The sequence below is a fragment of the Bos grunniens genome, chromosome 6, assembly GCF_055505025.1.
Source record: "Bos grunniens cultivar Pamir isolate PY7600 chromosome 6, Bosgru_T2T1.0, whole genome shotgun sequence".
Taxonomy (NCBI): domain Eukaryota; kingdom Metazoa; phylum Chordata; class Mammalia; order Artiodactyla; family Bovidae; genus Bos; species Bos grunniens.
The window spans coordinates 101,155,817-101,175,082 of record NC_141170.1 but is presented as its reverse complement, the minus strand read 5'-3'; the positions used below and the strand labels follow the sequence as shown (position 1 = coordinate 101,175,082).

Genomic DNA, 19,266 nt, shown 5'->3' with positions numbered 1-19,266 from the left:
AATACAGCATAAATTCCCTCTTCAAAAAATGATCTTGTGGCATTAACACTGAAATCCTATTTGACTCTGAAGTGTATTGAATACATTAGCATATATTATACTTTCAAAAGCCTTGTTTGTGGGCAATGTTTTGATCAAATTTATATTTGTGACTTAATTACTAGAATCTTAGCAAGAAAAAACATCTGAATGATGGCTGAGAAGAAAAGAGGAACTGAGGCCCCCCCCCCCTTTTTTTTAATGGGCTAGCAGTCTGAATTCACAGGGAAACAGAAATAACCACTTCAGAGCTATGTCCTATTTTTAAGTGTCTTCAAAGCAAAAGTACCTGGCTTACTACACTTCCTGATTTCTGCTATTCTAAAAAGGGAAGACTGAAGCCAGTGAACTAGCTGCTCCTTTGTGATGGCGTGAGGAAACTAGAAGGCCTGTTTACTACAGGTAAGTAAAACCCAAACTGCATGGACCCAGGTCTAAATGCAGTTTATTAAGCAAACTCCTGTGGTTGAATTGCTAATAGGCAAATGGAAAAGAAATGTAAAATCTGAGAACTCTTGAAGAGAGGCAAACCTCAAAGCCTGCTGTGATTGACTGTAGACCAATATAGTCATCACATTCTGAGTAACAGCCGACTTCTTTCCCCACCTGTCGAGAGCCTGGAATAACATAAGCATGATGAAGTGAATGTATTCCTTTCCAAGCCTCTTAATGTATCATGCAAATACCATAGTGCCAAGTTGCTTGAAATCAGAACTGCACCTTAAATTTACAAGCTTTGAGTTATCCACCATAGCATTCCTGCACCTTTACACACACCTGCCACTTCCATACAGTTGCTCAATAAATGCTGATGGAATAACGACTGGATTTACTCAAGGTTGTAGATCTTTCTATCTCTTCTTTTCATCAAGTGCCTGGATAAGACTGAAGTTATCAGATAAAACCGAGAAAGAGCATTTCGATCACACATCTACTCACTTAAATATAAACTCCCATGGCAAACCCCCAAAACATGTTAGACCTTACTTACTTGTATCTCAAAAACAGCCACTGGGTGATCCATAATCCAACTAATATAATCCCATTTATTTCTGATACAGAAAATGCCCATTTCACCCGATCTATGTAATCAAAAAACTTGTCTGGGAGTGGAGGGCTGAGTTCCTTGGGAGGGACCCTCTCGTGCACAACCGTGATCATGACGGTTGTCAGGACAAGGTTGAAAAGAGCGTACACGAAAGCAATGCCCGTTTTCCACCACTCGAGGGGAAATTTGTTCCTCGCTTCTGTGGGCATAGCAATTTGGATGTAGTCCGGGTACTTTTTGGTGCTCTTCCGCAACCCATTGGATAAGCTCTTAGGTTTACTGTTGCCATTTTTGTTCTCTTCTTCGACAGGCTCAGGAGGTCTCGTGTAAGTGTTTGCAGGGTCATTGGTTTGATTTTCCATATGTTCCTCGAGTTTCGCTGTCTCTATGATATCCATTGTCCCCTGGTCTTCAGGTCAAAAAGGAGATGGTAAAGTTCTTGTTCTTTGAGGAAACTTGACTTTTTTTAATCCTTCTATTTCCAAGATCAACATGGACTCTTAAGACTGATCTTGTTTCCTAGTGCAAAACATAGATGGTCTCCATCTCTCTACCGTTCCTCCTGGGCTACCATCTGCCATACGTTTACCACTTTCAGGAAAGGAAGTCAATTTTCTTTCCCCCAAAGATGTTACTATCCCACCTGGAAAAACAAAACAGAACTCTGTTCAGAAACTGTGCTTGTCCACTTGCCAACCATCCAAAACAAAAACATTATCAAAATAAGGAAATAAATACCAAAGCCATTTGCTTTATAAATATATCGTCAGAACATAGTTAAAAGCTGCTGAGATGGAGTTTATTTATAAAACATTGAATTGTTTCATCTCGGAATTCTTCTCTTTTTGAGCTGATTTCAGTATAAATAGGAACATTCTAATAAACAATTCCTTTTCAATTTCTTTAAAAAAAAGTCAGGACCCAGCATTGCAAACACTTCATCAGACAGTCTGACTTGTTGCTAATCATGAAGTCATAATAAGCCAGAACCTCCCCAGAGATCATATCATTCCTTCCTAAGACTGCATCTTCCCTATGAATCTTAAAAAATAAAACACTGTGAGGAGTTGCTTACATGTATGGAATACTTGTTACTCTCTGAATTTGTCGACTTTCTATTTTCATAGTAATCTTTAAGTGACTACTTTTCAGAACATATTCAAGACATTTTAAACGGTACTAACTCTGTTAATCCTTTTGCAGTCAGAGATTCACACCATACAGAAGGAACACTGACAGCCTACAAAATAACACACTGAAAAGATACCAAAGCCTTACTAGCTATGTCTCATTTAGGGGGCAAACTCTACTGGTTTCTGGAAGAAGAAAATAATTCACTACAACCAACATAGTGAATTAGTAACTGAGAACATTTCCATGCATCATAATTTCTGTCCAACTATAGAAGCGGGCACCCAGAGGACCGGCTCAGAGGACTTACCCACCAGGACACCAGGACACCAGGACGAAAGGTGCTCTTTGCTTGAAGCGCCACAGGCCCCAAAGAGCAGAGCCCTCTCTCCACAGCACAGAGCACCAGCACCACCTTTTATATGGGTCAGCAATACAGCCCCAGCTGTTCTCAATTTAGGAAAGCAGTATTTTCGTCCGGCTGGAGATCCCAGCCACCTGAAGAGGTTTCCAAACCTCGTAATTAGTCCCCACGCAGAGGACACTGCACAACTTAAGCACGAGCTTTTGCATTTTAAAGACCTCCCTTTCAGAGTGACCTCAGGGGGTGGAAATTGGGAGGAGGAAAAGCTCAAAGTGATGACAGCCAAGCCTTTATTTAACGAAAGAACAAGGAAAGAAAGTTAAAATGGCACAGACGGTATGGACAGGCAGTATTTGTTGACAGTTGTGAATGGCAAACAGATCAACCAGAAATGTTTATTGTGCACCTAAATGTCCCGACACTGATGGATATGTAGGGGCAAATCAAAAGAAGTTAAAAAAAAAAATACACGCCAACCAGAATGCCACCCAAAGAGCTCAGTGTCTAACTGAAGAGGCAGAACCCAAGTGATGAAACTTTGAAGACTGACTGGCATATTGTAAGAAGAAGAATGAGGTGGATGGCTAGATCAGAATGTAGCTCTAGTTGTGTCCCAAAAATGTGTCCAGAGAAAGGCACTGTCCGTTTCCGAGGAAGTGAAAGCAAGAGGAAAGTTAGCCTAGCAGGGCTAGGTGGATCACTAAGAGATGGAGATCCGCTAAGAGCGATTACCCCTCACCTTTCTCCTGGCCCTGGGAAAAGCCTCCAGATACTAAGGCATCAGAGCACAGTGAGAAAGGACCAGGACCCCTCTCTGTAAAATAGGCCTAACAGAGACTCTCTGCACTGCCCTGGCTCAGTGTTGTGGGAAGACTAGGTACAACGAAGAGGTGACTCAGTAAGGTATTTTCCAAAACAAACCATCTACACCATGTCAACTCCTTCTAATGGAGGTACCAAAGCACTGGGTCAGCCAGCGCTTGTTTCTTTTTGCCAACTTCAGGCTACACCACTCATAGCATCCTGCCAAACTATCATCCAAATTCCATCCAACTTTACTACTCCACAACTGCTCTGCGTTTGATGTCTGTAGGGGAAAGAAGCTTGTAATTTTGAAGCCCAGGTCCACTCTAGCAGACATACAGATGGTCTTTAAAAGGTAGCTACCTAATTCTGGAACATAGAATGTAGAACAGAAGAAAATAGTTGCTTTTTTTTTTTTTTTTTTTAAAGAGGAAGCATCCAGCTATCTACCTACTGGGACAAGTGTGCGAATGACTGAAATAATTAATCATAAAGAGCTTTGTGCTCCTGGGAGGAAGAGCACTCTGAATACAAAGCCTGTTTATTGTCATTAGTGGCAGGATTGATGTTTTCCTTGGGGTTTCATTAAGAAGATTAAATATACAAAGCACATCATCATGTGTCAACCAATCTTGGGACGCAATGTTCATCATCACGACGATCATTACAACACACTCATTCCCACGGTGAGACTCTCCTACCAGCAAGTATCTGGAAAGTGACAAAAGCCACAGCAGTTCCTCCTGAGGCTGGCAACCCCATTAGGTCATTGGTTTAGGGTATACTCTGCCAGAGCACAAGCAGATGAAAAGCTTTCCAAGTCTTCTTACATTGCAAAACACTGCAAGTTAGTCTAGACAATATTTTAAAAGTTTAAGATCCCTATAGACTAATCTTGCTTTTGAAGGCAAGTGCAAAACTCAGAAACTGTTAGTTTAATAACACCGCTTTGCTAGGGCTTTTTTTTTTTTTTTTTTTCCTTTAAGACCAAAGTATAATTTACTCCAGAAATACAAGCTTGCAAATTAGGAGGTAACTGTAATTTGTATTTTACTAAATACAAAGAAATGTAAACCAAAAAGATATGATCATCTTGCTGCTGCTGCTGCTGCTAAGTCACTTCAGTCGTGTCCGACTCTGTGCAACCCCAGAGACGGCAGCCCACCAGGCTCCCCCATCCCTGGGATTCTCCAGGCAAGAACACTGGAGTGGCTTGCCATTTCCTTCTCCAATGCATGAAAGTGAAAAGTGAAAGTGAAGTCGCTCAGTCGTGTCCAACTCTAGCGACCCCATGGACTGCAGCCTACCAGGCTCCTCTGTCCATGGGATTTTCCAGGCAAAAGTACTGGAGTGGGGTGCCATCGCCTTCTCCGATGATCATCTTGAGTGATGTTTAAAAGGCACTGATAAAATTCACTATCCACTTGATCTGGGGGAGAGAAAGCACTCAACAGTAGGAACAAAAGTATGTATATATACAGCTATGCTCTTTCAATGCCAATATCACAATTTTAGCTGTGTAATATGTGTTCTAATATCTACTGGGAAAAAAAATCCTATACTTTTCATCCCTAAGGGAACTTCAGGATCTTTCTGTCAAATTATAAGAAAATACACACTTTTGTTTATATGTTTTATTTTATCTCTGTTATACCATAAAGGGTTTGATCTTACCATATTAAAATACATTAATCACTTTCTCTTAATAATCCCAATAGTATTTTTCCTGTAATTTGACAAAATGATTCTATGGTTCATCAAGGAGTAAAAATGGGAGCAGCAGAAGCTTTGTACCAGTAGATATTGCATTACACAACTAATATTGGGGCAATGGCACCCAGTTATTCTATTTTGGGAATTTATCTCAAGGCAATAAGGATGCACACAAAATATTTCTACAAGTATGCTTTCAATACATTTATAAGCAGAAATTAGAAACACTCTAATATCCAACAATAGGGAGTTAAATAAATTACAGCCATCATAATATACTTAACATACTGTTTTTGGATACAGTAATGACAAAACTGTGAGACAAGTACATAAATACTACATAAGAAGGACGCAGTATCACATTAAGTACAGATTTAGATCTGGAAAAGTGTAGAGGGCTTCCCTGGTAGTTCAGACAGTAAAGAATCTGCCCACAATGCGGGAGACCTGGGTTTGATCCCTGGGATGGGAAGATCCCCTGGAGGAGACCATGGCAACCCATTTCAGTATTCTTGCCTCAGTAATTCCTATCAGAGCTTCAGTTCAGTGCAGTCACTCAGTCATACCCAACCCTTTGCAACCCCATAAATCGCAACATGACAGGCCTCCCTGTCCATCACCAACTCCCGGAGTGCTCCCAAACTCATGTCTATTGAGTCGGTGATGTCATCCAGCCATCTCATCCTCTGTCGTCCCCTTCTCCTCCTGCCCCCAATCCCTCCCAGCATCAGAGTCTTTTCCAATGAGTCAACTCTTCACATGAGGTGACCAAAGTATTGGAGTTTCAGCTTCAACATCAGTCCTTCCAATGAACACCCAGGACTGATCTCCTTTAGGATGGACTGGTTGGATCTCCTTGCAGTCCAAGAGACTCTCAAGAGTCTTCTCCAACACCACACTTCAAAAGCATCAATTCTTCGGTGCTCAGCTTTCTTCACAGTCCAACTCTCACATCCATACGTGACCACTGGAAAAACCATAGCCTTGACTAGATAGACTTTTGTTGGCAAAGTAATGTCTCTGCTTTTTAATATGCTATCTAGGTTGGTCATAACTTTCCAAGGAGTAAGCATCTTTTAATTTCATGGTCTACCAAAAATGGAAAAGGAGTAATGTAACAGAGTTTCAAGGCTTGAAGAAAAGGTGCAAGTGTGCGGTTTATGACTCACTCCCAGTTCTGATCTGAGGCTCATGGCCGCATTCTACAGAGGAGACCAAGCACAGACATGAGCTCCAGTCAACAGGCTAAGAAGCACTTTGCTTGTTAAAGTTGTATGTTGACCTGGTTGGGCATCTGGAGTGGTTAAAAAGATAAGATGTATTAAGTGTGTAAATATAGTTTAAAAATTAAGGAAACTTATTGAAGTCTATGCCAAAGCCTTTGACTGTGTGGATCACAATAAACTGTGGAAAATTCTGAAAGAGATGGGAATACCAGACCACCTGATCTGCCTCTTGAGAAACCCATATGCAGGTCAGGAAGCAACAGTTAGAACTGGACATGGAACAACAGACTGGTTCCAAATAGGAAAAGGAGTTCATCAAGGCTGTATATTGTCACCCTGTTTATCTAACTTATATGCAGAGTATATCATGAGAAACACTGGACTGGAAGAAACACAAGTTGGAATCAAGATTGCCGGGAGAACTATCAATAACCTCAGATATGCAGATGACACCACCCTTATGGCAGAAAATGAAGAGGAACTCAAAAGCCTCTTGATGAAGGTGAAAGTGGAGAGTGAAAAAGTTGACTTAAAGCTCAACATTCAGAAAACGAAGATCATGGCATCCGGTCCCATCACTTCATGGGAAATAGATGGGGAAACAGTGGAAACAGTGTCAGATTTTATTTTTCTGGGTTCCAAAATCACTACAGACGGTGACTGCAGCCATGAAATTAAAAGATGCTTTCTCCTTGGAAGGAAAATTATGACCAACCTAGATAGCATATTCAAAAGCAGAGACATTACTTTGGCAACAAAGGTTCGTCCTGTGGTCATGTATGGATGTGAGAGTTGGACTGTGAAGAAGGCTGAGCACCTAAGAATTGATGCTTTTGAAGTGTGGTGTTGGAGAAGACTCTTGAGAGTCCCTTGGACTGCAAGGAGATCCAACCAGTCCATTCTGAAGGAGATCAGCCCTGGGATTTCTTTGGAAGGAATGATGCTAAAGCTGAAACTCCAATACTTTGGCCACCTCATGTGAAGAGTTGACTCATGGGAAAAGACTGATGCTGGGAGGGATGGGGGGCAAGAGGAGAAGGGGACGACAGAGGATGAGATGGCTGGATGGCATCACTGACTCAATGGACGTGAGTCTCAGTGAACTCCAGGAGTTGGTGATGGACAGGGAGGCTGGGCATGCTGTGATTCATGGGGTCACAAAGAGTTGGACCTGACTGAGCGACTGATCTGATCTGATCTGATCTGATTGAAGTCTATAAGTGGGTTTCAATGTTCAAAAAGATGTAATCTGTTGAAGATAGAGGTTAAACACTGACCAAAGAGAATGTGTTGCTAACATCCGGAAATCACAATTATGAATGAAAGAGATTTAGATGTTGCTTAAAGGCTTAAGAAAAACAAGGTCTTGAAACAGAGTTGAATGATCAATGCAAACAAAAGAGCTGATGAGTTTCTTAACAGACTACTAAAGCTTTGTTGCTGCTGCTAAGTCGCTTCAGTCGTGTCCAACTCTGTGCAACCCCGTAGATGGCAGCCCACCAGGCTCCCCCGTCCCTGAGATTCTCCAGGCAAGAACACCGGAGTGGGTTGCCATCTCCTTCTCCAATGCATGAAAGTGAAAAGTGAAAGTGAAGTCGCTCAGTCGTCTCCAACTCTTAGCAACCTACCAGCCCTTAAAAAAGAAAACCCAGGGGCTTCCCTGGTGGTTCAGCGTAAAGAGGCTGCCTTCCGATATAGGAGACACAGGTTCGATCCCTGATCCTGGAAGACCCCACATACCACAGAGCAACTAACGGCCTGCCCCACAATTACCGACCTTGTACTCTGCAGCCTGGGAGCTGCACCTCCTGAGCTCACACGGGCAACTCCTGAAGCCTGCATACCCTAGAGCCTGTGCTCCACAAGAGAAGCCACCACAGTGAGAAGCCTGAACACAACAGTTCGAGAGTAGCCTGTGCAGCAACCGAGACCTGGCATGGAAATCAACCAATCAATCGATAAAATCTAAAAAAGAAAAAAAAAACCCCAATGTCACCATAAAGCCATGAAAAAGTCAAGCTGTAGAATAAAATGGACACAATATCATAGTTCGCAAATGTGTGTCGGGTACTGTGCTTTGGGTATTATATAATTAATCCTTAGAACAACATTAGGAAATATTTTAAAATATTTATTCATTTAGCTGTGTTGGGTTTTAGTTGTGCACATGGTTCTTCCTTGCATGACTCGGGATCTTTCAGCATGGCACATGGACTCTCTAGTGATGGCAAGCAGGCTCAGGGGTTGTGGTACGTGGGCTCCAGCGTGCACAGGCAGCATGTGGGCTTAGTTGCTCCAGGCCATGTGGGATCTTAGTTCCCCGACCAGAGATCGAACCTACCGAACCTACCCTGCATTGCAAGGCGGTTTTCTCAACCACGGGACCACCAGGGAAATCCCAGGAAATATTTTAAAGAAAAGAAGTTGAGATCATGTGAAGTGCTCAAGATCAGACAGGTAGGAAGTGGCAGAGCTCAGATCTGAACCAGGAATTCGATCTCAGGAGCCCCTGTTCTGTCACAGAGGTCAACAATATAGTCAGTGAAAAAGATCGAGACAATCAATTACAAGCTTTTTTTAAAAAAAAAGGAGAGATGCATAAACACATAGGAAAGTCTCCAGAAAATATAGGCATTTTTAAATCTTTATAATTTTGAAGAAATTAATATAAACTTAGAAAAAAATTTAATATATAAATCACCTCTCTTGAGGGGAGAGGGGAGGAGCCTATGAAGTATTTCCCTGTTACCCATATTTCCCTTTTAATTATAAGTACTGTAACAAACACACCACTATAATAAATTTATAATATAGATATATTGCTATGTTAACAGGATCCCAGTTTAGCTAAGAAATTTCACGCCTATAAAAGTTTTTTCAGAGACCAAGACATCTTAGCTTTTCCTTACTAACATTCTTAGAGCTTAATTTACTTGTAAAAATCCTCCTGCCTAAAATGGATAGGCGTTAGTTAGTATGATTACAGAAACAAGGGTGCCTTGTGAGTCATGGCATTCTATTTCAGAAATGCCCATAAAATTTGCTAAATATTTTTACTAACAAGTTCTTGAAAACTGAAAAGAAGACTCACTGTTTAATTAATAAAAAAATGATCATATATATTTGTGAAATGCTTTCCCAACAAAAGTTACATGGAAAGGCATCTTTGCCAGACCCTTACAGGTCCCACATCTGTATAAGAGTGACAGATTTAAATCAGGGGAATGGGAAGGCCTGGAAGGTAGCTTTGTGACACTATTCTGAGAATGGACTGGGAAAAAAAACTTAATTTAAAAGACAAGAATTAAATAAGCAGCTACTGTAATGACTGTAATTCTGAACTCGGGGAGAGTGATGCTTGGGTAGAGAATAAACATTTTGATTTCTGGTACTAATTTGCTATCCCACACTCAGATAGACTAGACAACTTTAGTTCTATAACTAGTTGTTATAAGAGGAAGACTCAGCCTATCAGTGGTGGTTGCTGGTAGGAATGGAGAGAGACTACAAATAGGCTGCCATTTTCTTTTTGGGGTGACGGAAATGTTCTAAAATTATATCATGACGGTGGCTGCACAATTCTGTAAATTTACTAAAAATCATTCAATGATATGCTTAAAACACATACATTTTATAGGATGAAAGTCATAACTCAATTAAGCTTTACTCTTAAAAAAAAAAAAAAAAAAGCTATAGCCCATCAAGACACATAGTTTCTAAAGACTTAGAAACCAAAGACTGACCCATGTTCTATTATTATATATTGCAGGCTCACTTATCCCTTTAAAGTGTTGTTATTTACCAGCTGAGCACTTCCTCAGCAGTGACTGAAATAACATACATTTTAAAGTTTTCTACAGACAGGATCAAGAACCCGCCAATAAAATGCAAACTGTTTAACAAAATTCGTGTAAACTGTGCTCCAAAAATAAACTGGTAAGTAAATAAGATGAAGTGACAAAAAACAGATGGGTTTTCTAACAGAATTCATCAAAATTTACTATGAGTTGGACCTCAAGGGGGAAAAGTGAGGGTCTGTTTTCTTTCTCACTATTTAAAAAAAATTGGTCACTTTAACTGGCGAGGTAGTTTAATACTTGTTGAAATGAATATTTATTGACACAGAGCAAATATTAGCTGTGCAAATTTGAAAACAATAAATTTGGACTCGGGGTATTTCACAAGAAGTGATCATCTGGGGTCTGTCCACAGGGCGGTGCCACACTCAGCCAGCAGTAACTGTTTCTGATGTCACTCAGTTTGATAGAATAAAGTACCTTCACTAAAATCTGCTGTGCAAAGTGTTCCATAGGATGTTTTCAATCTTGTCTTCTATTTCTTGTTCATCTTTTTATTGATGGCTGGAGAACTCCAAAGATTAGATTCAATTCCAGGAGAGGAATCTTAGAGGTGGAGTCCCAGGGAAAGACAATTTTAACAATCCCTGGTACGTTGTAGAACATGTAGTAACAAGGAAAATGAATGAACAAATGCATAAATAGGGGAATGAGCAAGTAGATGGACAGATTAGATAAGTAATCAGACAGACAGATGAAACCCTGAAGATAGAAGAGGGCTATAAAACAAGGTCCAAAGCTAGGGAATATTTTAAATAATCCTTTATGTTTCTTGGGGATCTAAAGCAGAGGTTCTCAGAGTTAAGGGGTAGAGTGGGGGAACACAGGTTTTTCCCAAATACTGGATGATGTCTGCCCCAAGCCCCTTTCCCCGCCTCCATTCCTGATACATCTAGGAGTTCAGACAATTTCTGGAGGGTGAGGGTGGGTGGGCTTTCCAGGTGGGTTCTCCCTCCTTTGCCTGCGTGTCTGCAGGGTTTAGAAGAAAGAACAAGGCAGGAAACTTCTGCTTCCCACCCCTTTATGTATTTACAGCCCGCATGATAAACCCAGGACGCTGGGGAATAAGTAAAGAGGGTTGAAGTCTGGTATTTGTGGTAAAATGCTTACATCTACTGCAGCAGGCAAGCAAAGACCTTCCTGATAATTTAAACAGACATTTGTACCTTTAACACCCTGAACTGTGATTCTATTAATTTCCGAGCAACCCTGTCCAAGAGGTGTTTGGTCAGAGAATTATTCCGCGCTAACTGGTACCACCTGCTCCTTGTTTAATGGTCAAACAAAGTGGAAAGCACCAGCTTAGCAGAAACACCCTGGGGGCTGTATCAGAAAGGTTAAGGCTAACAGCCTAACTGAACAACAGTGGTAATTATCTGCTGCTTCATCTCTAGCTTCCGTATATACCCCAAAGATTTACACACCTAGAAACTGATTCCCGGAGGTTTTAATAATTATTACTCTGTAGTAGGAGCCTGCACAGATTACCTACTCAAGTGAGAGGTTTCTAAAAATCATAAAAAACACATTCCATTTAATATTTTCAAAAGAGAGTGGAACTTACATTTTCTTCTAACAGTGGCTGGTCTGAGAGCAAAGCAGAAGCTGGGTCTAACAGCTTAACCTTATACTCTCTAAAACATACATTTTCTAAACCATATTAGAGATCTCATTCTAAATAAATAAAGAGATCACAAAGTCAACAGCATATTTCGTCAATATAAACAACAAACTTTCTAGATTTGGAAGCGTAGTCTCTTACTCTAGGAAAACTGAGAAGGAAAAAAAGAACAGTTTCTTCAAAATAATTTCATAACTCTTTCCTTTAATAAAGCTCCTTTACTACATGCCTTTCAGATTATTTTAAAATATCTTTTGATTTCTCCCTTTACCATGTCATGACCAAACTTGGTGTCTGATTTATACAATTTCAAAAAGTTTGCATAAAATAATTAATCGGCTATTTAAATGAGTTTTTAAAAAACTGACATCTTGGAACTTTGCTTGATGTTTATGAATACATTAGAAGAAAGTCTTAGCACTTGGAGATTTGAATGAAGTCGTCTTTAAGCAAGAATCTATAGAAAGGAGTTAAAAAAATCCTGCTCTAGGGTGGAGGCAAAGGGGAGACTTCAGAACAAACATTTAACCTGGGGCTGTGGTTAGCACACTTTATAGTTGTAAACAGAGGCAAATGCCTAAGAACAGGAAGCTTACTCACCCCCAGGGCTGCTGTAGGAACGGCACCTGGGTACACTTGAGCACAATTTCCTTGTAGAGGTCTAAAGTCTAGAATCAGACATTTTAATATGCATTTAAAATACAATGGGTTCCTTGTTACTATATTTCTGCTTAGTGCACTGTGTCAACAAAACAAGAAATAGCTTAAAACAGCCTCAGAGACGAAGGGGGACACTTCCTGTTAGCAAGAATCAAAACACTGAAAAATGAAGGAAAAGGGAGGTTCTAGAGTCTGCACCCTCAGCAGGTTGGTCCCATCTGCTTGCTGCAGTTGGGGTGTGGTGTTCTCCAGGCTTTGGCAGAGGGCAAGGAGAGCAGGAGGGCTAGACAGCTCTTCAAGTCCAGTGCTGTAGCCCATCTGGTGTCCTCAAGGCAGAGCACAGTTTCATATAAGGAAAGGAAAAAGTAGGAGAGGAAAGCAGGCATGGAAGAGCCAAGAGAAGCCTGTATAAAGCCTCCATTTCTCATTCTCTTATGCCAACCACAAAAAGGTTCTTTTGCATGACTGGCCGAATAAGCCACTGCTTTCAAATGGTATGAGGCTATAAAAAGGAATACTTTCTCCAGGGCCATTAAGGTCACTACACTTGGCTTCCAGAACTTAAACTACTATGTTGTATTTCAGTAAATTATTTCTTGCTCAAAAGCACTTATTTGACCAATGTTTCCAACCTTGGCTTTGGTTTCTGCAAATAACTCCAACACAAGGAATGGCACCCTTGGAGAAAAGGCAAGAGTAACATAAAAGATGAAAATCCTGAGTCTAACAATGCCACGTTTAGCAAGTTTGAGGAAAGCCAGTGAATGTTAGAATTGGGATTTGAAATAGATCTCTAAAATATTTATCTACTGAATTTTTACTTATCCTAATAAATTAAGGAAAAGAAGAGACGGCACAAACTGTTTATTTCTTTAATTTTCACCAGAAAGTTTGCATATTAAAAAAACTCACTTGAAGAAAATAAAAAGAAATTTGGTTTATACATCACAGCATTTAAATATTATTTTATGAAATATTAGTAAATAGTTGGATATTCAGAATAACTGCCAACAGACATGGTCTGCTAAGGAAAACGAGGCTGTTCAGAGGTAAAAGTTGGAAAGTTGCAAAGTCTCATCAACAAATGTGTCTTCTCTTGCCTGTTCTACTAAATGTTCCCTGTATGGAGCTTGAACCCTCTACCACAAAGCGTAGGTGGCTGTTGGGATGATAAAGACCATATCTGAGTGAGTATCTACATACCATTGGTTTTGTAGTAACCCTTAACCCTTAGCCAACTGCCCGTTTCCCTTAAACAAAAGTCCGGAACAGAATACACAGTTCTATTTTGTATTTCTTTTAGAAACACCATAACACGAGAAATTTTGTTCTAAGATACCCAAGCTGTCCCTCCAGGAGGTAATTAGATAAAGAAAGAAAAGAGTTTGGAAAGAAAGATACAAGAAAATGAGTCAGAGTTTTTACAAGGAACCCTGAAAAGACAAAGACAATATAGAAAAGTATAGGTATCAGAGCTGACTCAAATGGCTTCTAGGGGCCCAGAGTATGTCCCATAAAAGGGCACTTACAGCTTGGGGAGTGCAGAGGGGCACTGGAGGTGAGTGAGCATCAGTCCTTCTCAGCAAAACCAGGAGAGCTCCAAGGATTTGGACAGAAAAAAGTGTGGTAGGGATGGGGAGTGAAGGGGGAGCTGACACTGTTAAACAGAAACATAACTTTGAAAGTATGGGGACTACCTTTACTGAAACATTTCTATCTGAGCAATTGTAAAGAAAGATAAGTGAAAGTGTTAGTCAATCAGTTGTGTTTGACTCTTTGCAACCCCACCGACTGTAGCCTGCCAGGCTCCTTTGTCCATGGAATTCTCCAGGCAACAATACTGGAGGGTGTTGCCATGCTCTTCTCCAGGGCATCTTCCCAACCCAGGGATTGAACCTGGGTCTTCTGCATTGCAGGCAGATTCTTTACCATCTGAGCCACCTGGGAGCGAGTGAGTGAAAGTCACTCAGTCGTGTCTGACTCTTTGAGACCCCATGGACTGTACAGTCCATGGGATTCACCAGGCCAGAATACTGGAGTGGGTAGCCTTTCCCTTTTCCAGGGGATCTTCCCAACCCAGGGATCAAACCCAGGTCTCCCACATTGCAGGCGGATTCTTTACCAACTAAGCCACAAGGGAAGCCCGAGCCACCTGGGAAGCCCCGAGCAGTAGTAAATACAACCACAATTAAGTCAGCATATGAAACAATCAGATATTCTATTTAGCACAAATGGTTAGTTATCATATGTAAATAAACAAAAATATGTCATTTAGCATGTATTTATATGATCTATATTATATCTATATCTGGCTATATTATTCATTATAGATAGATTCACTACAAGTAACATGTAAAATACTTTAATTATGATGATCTGTTTAATCAAGGTTTTCACATAGGGCCTTGGCTTTCATCTTTCTTTCTTTGCATATTAAATCGGCTTTTCGTTTCCACAATCTTTGCAGTAAGGGCAGGTGATTTGATGAACCCAATCCCTGAAGTACACCCTCAAAAGCCACTAGAAGAACTTGGGAAAAGACAAGAGAAACAGAGAATGATTTCTGCTGGTTTATCCATGCAGTGAGTGAAGAATGGTCAGGAAAGGAAATAGAAGTAGAATATAAAATTTTGCGGCTCCATCTCATAGCCAGAGTTCATTTCCTTATTTTCTACACCTCCTCTGACAAATCCTAAGAAAAGAATTCCTGTGACTAAATGTCTCCCAATTACTAATAACAGAAACTTCCTACAGAATGTTTCACTGACAGATTAAATACACAAGCTTTTACTCTATTGTAACCCATGGATAAGAACACTGGAAAGTTACCTTGAAACAAAGCCTATTAAAATGTAATTTAAGCTATAATCAGAAAGAAGCATAAAAAATACAATAAGGATCATAAACTGTACAATTTTTATGAAAATCTCTCTCTTTTTAAGCACATGAGTTTTAAAAATGCTTACACTTCTTGACATATTAACTACTACTGAGAATTTATTTTGGAACAGTTTTAAATACAGAAAAAAACATTATCCAAAAATATATTTGGTTAAACATTAAAGCAATCTAAATGTCTACAGCAGACATTTTGAAGGATCCAAGAAATACATTAGGGCTTCCCTGGTGGCTCAGACAGTAAAGAGTTTGTCTGCAGTGTGGGAGACTGGGTTCAATCCCTGGGTCGGGAAGATCCCCTGGAGAAGGTAATGGTAACCCACTTCAGTATTCTTGCCCGGAAAAACTGATCCTCAGTCCATGGGGTTGCAAAGTCAGACATGACTGAAATACATTATACTTTCTGTTTAAAAAACAGCAACATATTTTTATTTTCATAAAAATTTAAATGCATGACATTTTTAAAAAAACAAGTTAATAAATACACCCTAAAGAAGGTAAGGTGTTAATGTTGGTTATGGGATTTACCAATTATTTTCTTTTCCTCTGTTTCTTGCCTACTTTCTCCAAATTTTCTGTGACAAAAGTATTTACCTATATATCTATTAATAGATGCAACTGTATTCTCAGTTTATAAATATTATGTTTAAGATTTTAATGATGAAGAAAATACAATATGATTTCAGCAATGTAAAGATGTATGTTACATACATATTTTTAAAACTCTGAAGGAAATATACCATATATTAATACTGCTTAATGAATTCATGGGTAATTTTAACTTTTTTATTTTGATTGTATTTTCTAATTTTCCATATTAATCATTGTTGGTTAGACAGCATCACTGACTCAATGGACATGAATTTGAGAAAACTCCAGGAGACAGTGAAGGAAGGAAGCCTGGAGTGCTTCAAGGGGTCGCAAAGAGTGGGACACAACTTAGCAACTGAACAACAACAAATAATCAGGAAAATGCTAATGGTGATTTTAACTATAAGAGTATTGACAGAGTTAACAGGGAAAATGTGCTTCTGTTCTTTAAAAAGGTATTTTGTTTTGTATAATTTCAAGTATGCAAAAAATGCATCTACAGAAAAGTCAGAGCACAAGTACACTAAAACATTAGGAACGGTTGTCCAAGTGGTAGGAGTATGAGATTTTTTCCTTCCTACATCTGTGTATAGTCCACATTTAAAAATGTTTTCATTACCAATGTGTCATTTTATACCAATAGCTAAAAGTATTGGAAACCATGTATAGCTGTTGCTGTTATTTTCACAGAAATATTTGTCCACTGAAATCTTTGTTTCATGTCTTCACTCAGCCTCAATTAACTGCAATAAAAAGCATATGTTTAGGGACTTCCCTGGTGGTCGAGTGGCTAAGACTCTGCGCTTCCAATGCAGGGGATCCAGGTTCGATTCCTGGTCAGGGAACTAGATCCCACATGTTGCAACTGAAAGTTTAAATGCTGCAATTAAAACCTGGCACAGCCAGATAAAATTTTTTTTTTCAGTATATGTGTAGAATTTTGCATTTTGGACAAGTCTGCAGTATCGTTGCTGTAGAGAAAGCCTGGTCAACCAGTAATTATTTTTTGGATGTTACAATCCTAACTTGAAGTAAACACACAATTAAATTAGTCTTTACTTAGTGTTCAACTTTCAAAACAGACGTCACTGTACTAAAGTGTGATATCTTCTGCAGGGTTTATTCCCAAGAAGGGTGAAGACTGCTTTATAAATTCCCATATAATGGATGTCATTCATTCTCTCACAAAAGAAAACCAGCCAGTCATTTAGCAAATCTCCAAGCCCTCTGGGTGAATATTGGTAAATTTTGTGCAACACAAATGTTTTAGGAAGCCTGTGTATTTAAGCACTGTTGAAAATCTTTTTCCTGTTATTTGGTGGAGTTTGGCTTTGTTGTGAGCTTCTCCGGTGACTCAGACATAAAGAATCTACCTGCAATGCAAGAGACCCAGGTTCAACCCCTGGGTCAAGAAGAGCCACTGAAGAAGGAAATGACAACCCACTCCAGTATTCTTGCCTGGAGAATCCCATGGACAGAGGAGCCTGGTGGGCTATAGTCCATGGGGCTGCAGAGAGTCAGACACGACTAAGTGATTTAGCACATATATACAGCACATATTAGGTCATATGGCTCTATTCAAACAGTAATATATCTGAATGAGACATAGGGATATATTGACACTGACTTGGGTTATCAAGAGGAGGAGGGAAGGAGGAACCAAAGCGCCTTTTTATTTTTAGAAGTTTAGATTTTTAAATTGCAGATCAGTGATTCTGAACCTATACAACTCAAATCACATTATCTATCAAGATGGGACTGCTGCTGGTGCTAAGTCGCTTCAGTCGTGTCTGACTCTGTGCGATCCCATAGATGGCAGCCCACCAGGCTCCGCCGTCCCTGGGATTCTAGTTATATTATAAATACTACTTGTACAATAAAATTGTTGCTGTTCAGTCGCTAAGTCATATCTGATTCTTTGCAACCCCATGGACTGTAGCCCACCAGGCTCCTCTGTCCATGGGGTCTCCCAGGCAAGAATACTGGAGTATGGGGCCATTTCCTCCTCCAGGGGATCTTCCCAAACCAGGGATCGAACCACATCTCCTGCACTGGCAGGTGGGTTCTTTACCACTGAGCCTCGAGGGAAGCCCATACAATAAAATATCATCATACTAATACAATGTTAGGTGAAGAAAGTTACAAAATGGTATATATAGCACAATTTTTTACTGTGGGGGAAAACTGCTATGCATAAATAAACTAGTTACTAGAAAGGTGATATTATATGGAACATTTACTTCCCTTTTTACCTTTTTGTGTTGAAAAAATAAGTAAGCAGCATATTTTTATTTTACTGCCTAAGAGCAAAGATAATTGTTGATTCAACAATATTTAGTGAGTACATACTCTGTATTAGGGGCTGTTGTAGGGACACAACAGTTTTTTAAAAGTCACTTCTTTCACAGAGTTTAAATTCTGCTAATGTTGTACTACAACAACAATAAAAAAATTTCAAGTGCTATGAATAAAACTAAAATAAGAGGGATGTTTAAAGTAAGATCACCAAGCTTATGAAGCAATATTCTATTTTAAATTTTTAAATGAACACTCATTATGTGGGAAAAAAATCAGTACCCCATCAAGTCAAATGAATATCAAGAACACCTATGTTCCAACTTGCTGAAACTCGATCACAGTAAACAGCTTCTAGAAACCTGTACAAATAAAACGTCTTGAAACTAAAAAGGAATCCCACTGAAGATGCTCCCCTACATACTCGAGAGTAGATTTTTGCCTTTGAGTTCTTTTTCATTTCTAATAGATTCAAATAATGTATATATGTGTCAAGTATTCTAGTTCTCTTGGTCATAATGAACTTTTAAAAAACTGATCACCCCAGTACACTCTTTAAAGAAAGGTTTAACCCACATGAGGCTTTTAAGAAGAAAAGGTTAAAAATGCGATATTGTAAACACAGGAAGATTAAAAACAAAAATATTATGTGGGAACAGAAAAGTTGAAGCTGTCACATAGCCAATAAGGATTCAGAACTCAGTTTGAGTTTTGATGCAGAAATTATATTTTATCTTAAATAAGGAAAAGAGAAACTACAGATATCAAAAAAATTATTTAATGAAATGATGACCAATCTCAAGATAAGCAATACTTGAGGGTTAGATATGTAGTCAATGTTGTCCCCACTGCTGAAAGCTTAGATGAGGCAGATGAATGGTTGGCCAATCAGAACAGAGAATTATTTCTGGCTTTCTGTTGTGTGTGGAATTCGGCTCTAAGTGCTCAGGAAGGTAGCAGAAGGCTGGCTCCTGTCCTCAAGAGATTTTTGATTAAGTAACTCCTACCCTCCCCCTTCT

General features: G+C 39.5%; 1 protein-coding gene and 1 non-coding gene across 16 annotated transcripts in view; one reads left to right on the top strand and one right to left on the bottom strand.

The window, feature by feature from the left end:
• The window catches only part of SGMS2 (sphingomyelin synthase 2), a 94,131-nt gene that overhangs the window by 19,723 nt on the left and 55,142 nt on the right, over nucleotides 1–19,266 (bottom strand). For 10 of the 15 annotated variants that reach the window (XM_086406980.1, XM_086406984.1, XM_086406977.1 and 7 more), the window contains one exon: nucleotides 1,031–1,730. In XM_086406980.1, the coding sequence (XP_086263106.1) occupies nucleotides 1,031–1,485 (455 nt within the window). In that variant the 5' untranslated portion in view covers nucleotides 1,486–1,730. Of the gene's footprint in view, nucleotides 1–1,030; nucleotides 1,731–2,528; nucleotides 3,758–8,102; nucleotides 8,291–19,266 lie in introns of those variants that run through there. The other 5 variants (XM_086406986.1, XM_086406983.1, XM_086406985.1 and 2 more) reach the window with 3 other exon arrangements.
• TRNAG-UCC (transfer RNA glycine (anticodon UCC)) lies at nucleotides 16,725–16,797 on the top strand. The gene has a single exon. It is a non-coding gene; the product is annotated as a tRNA-Gly (tRNA).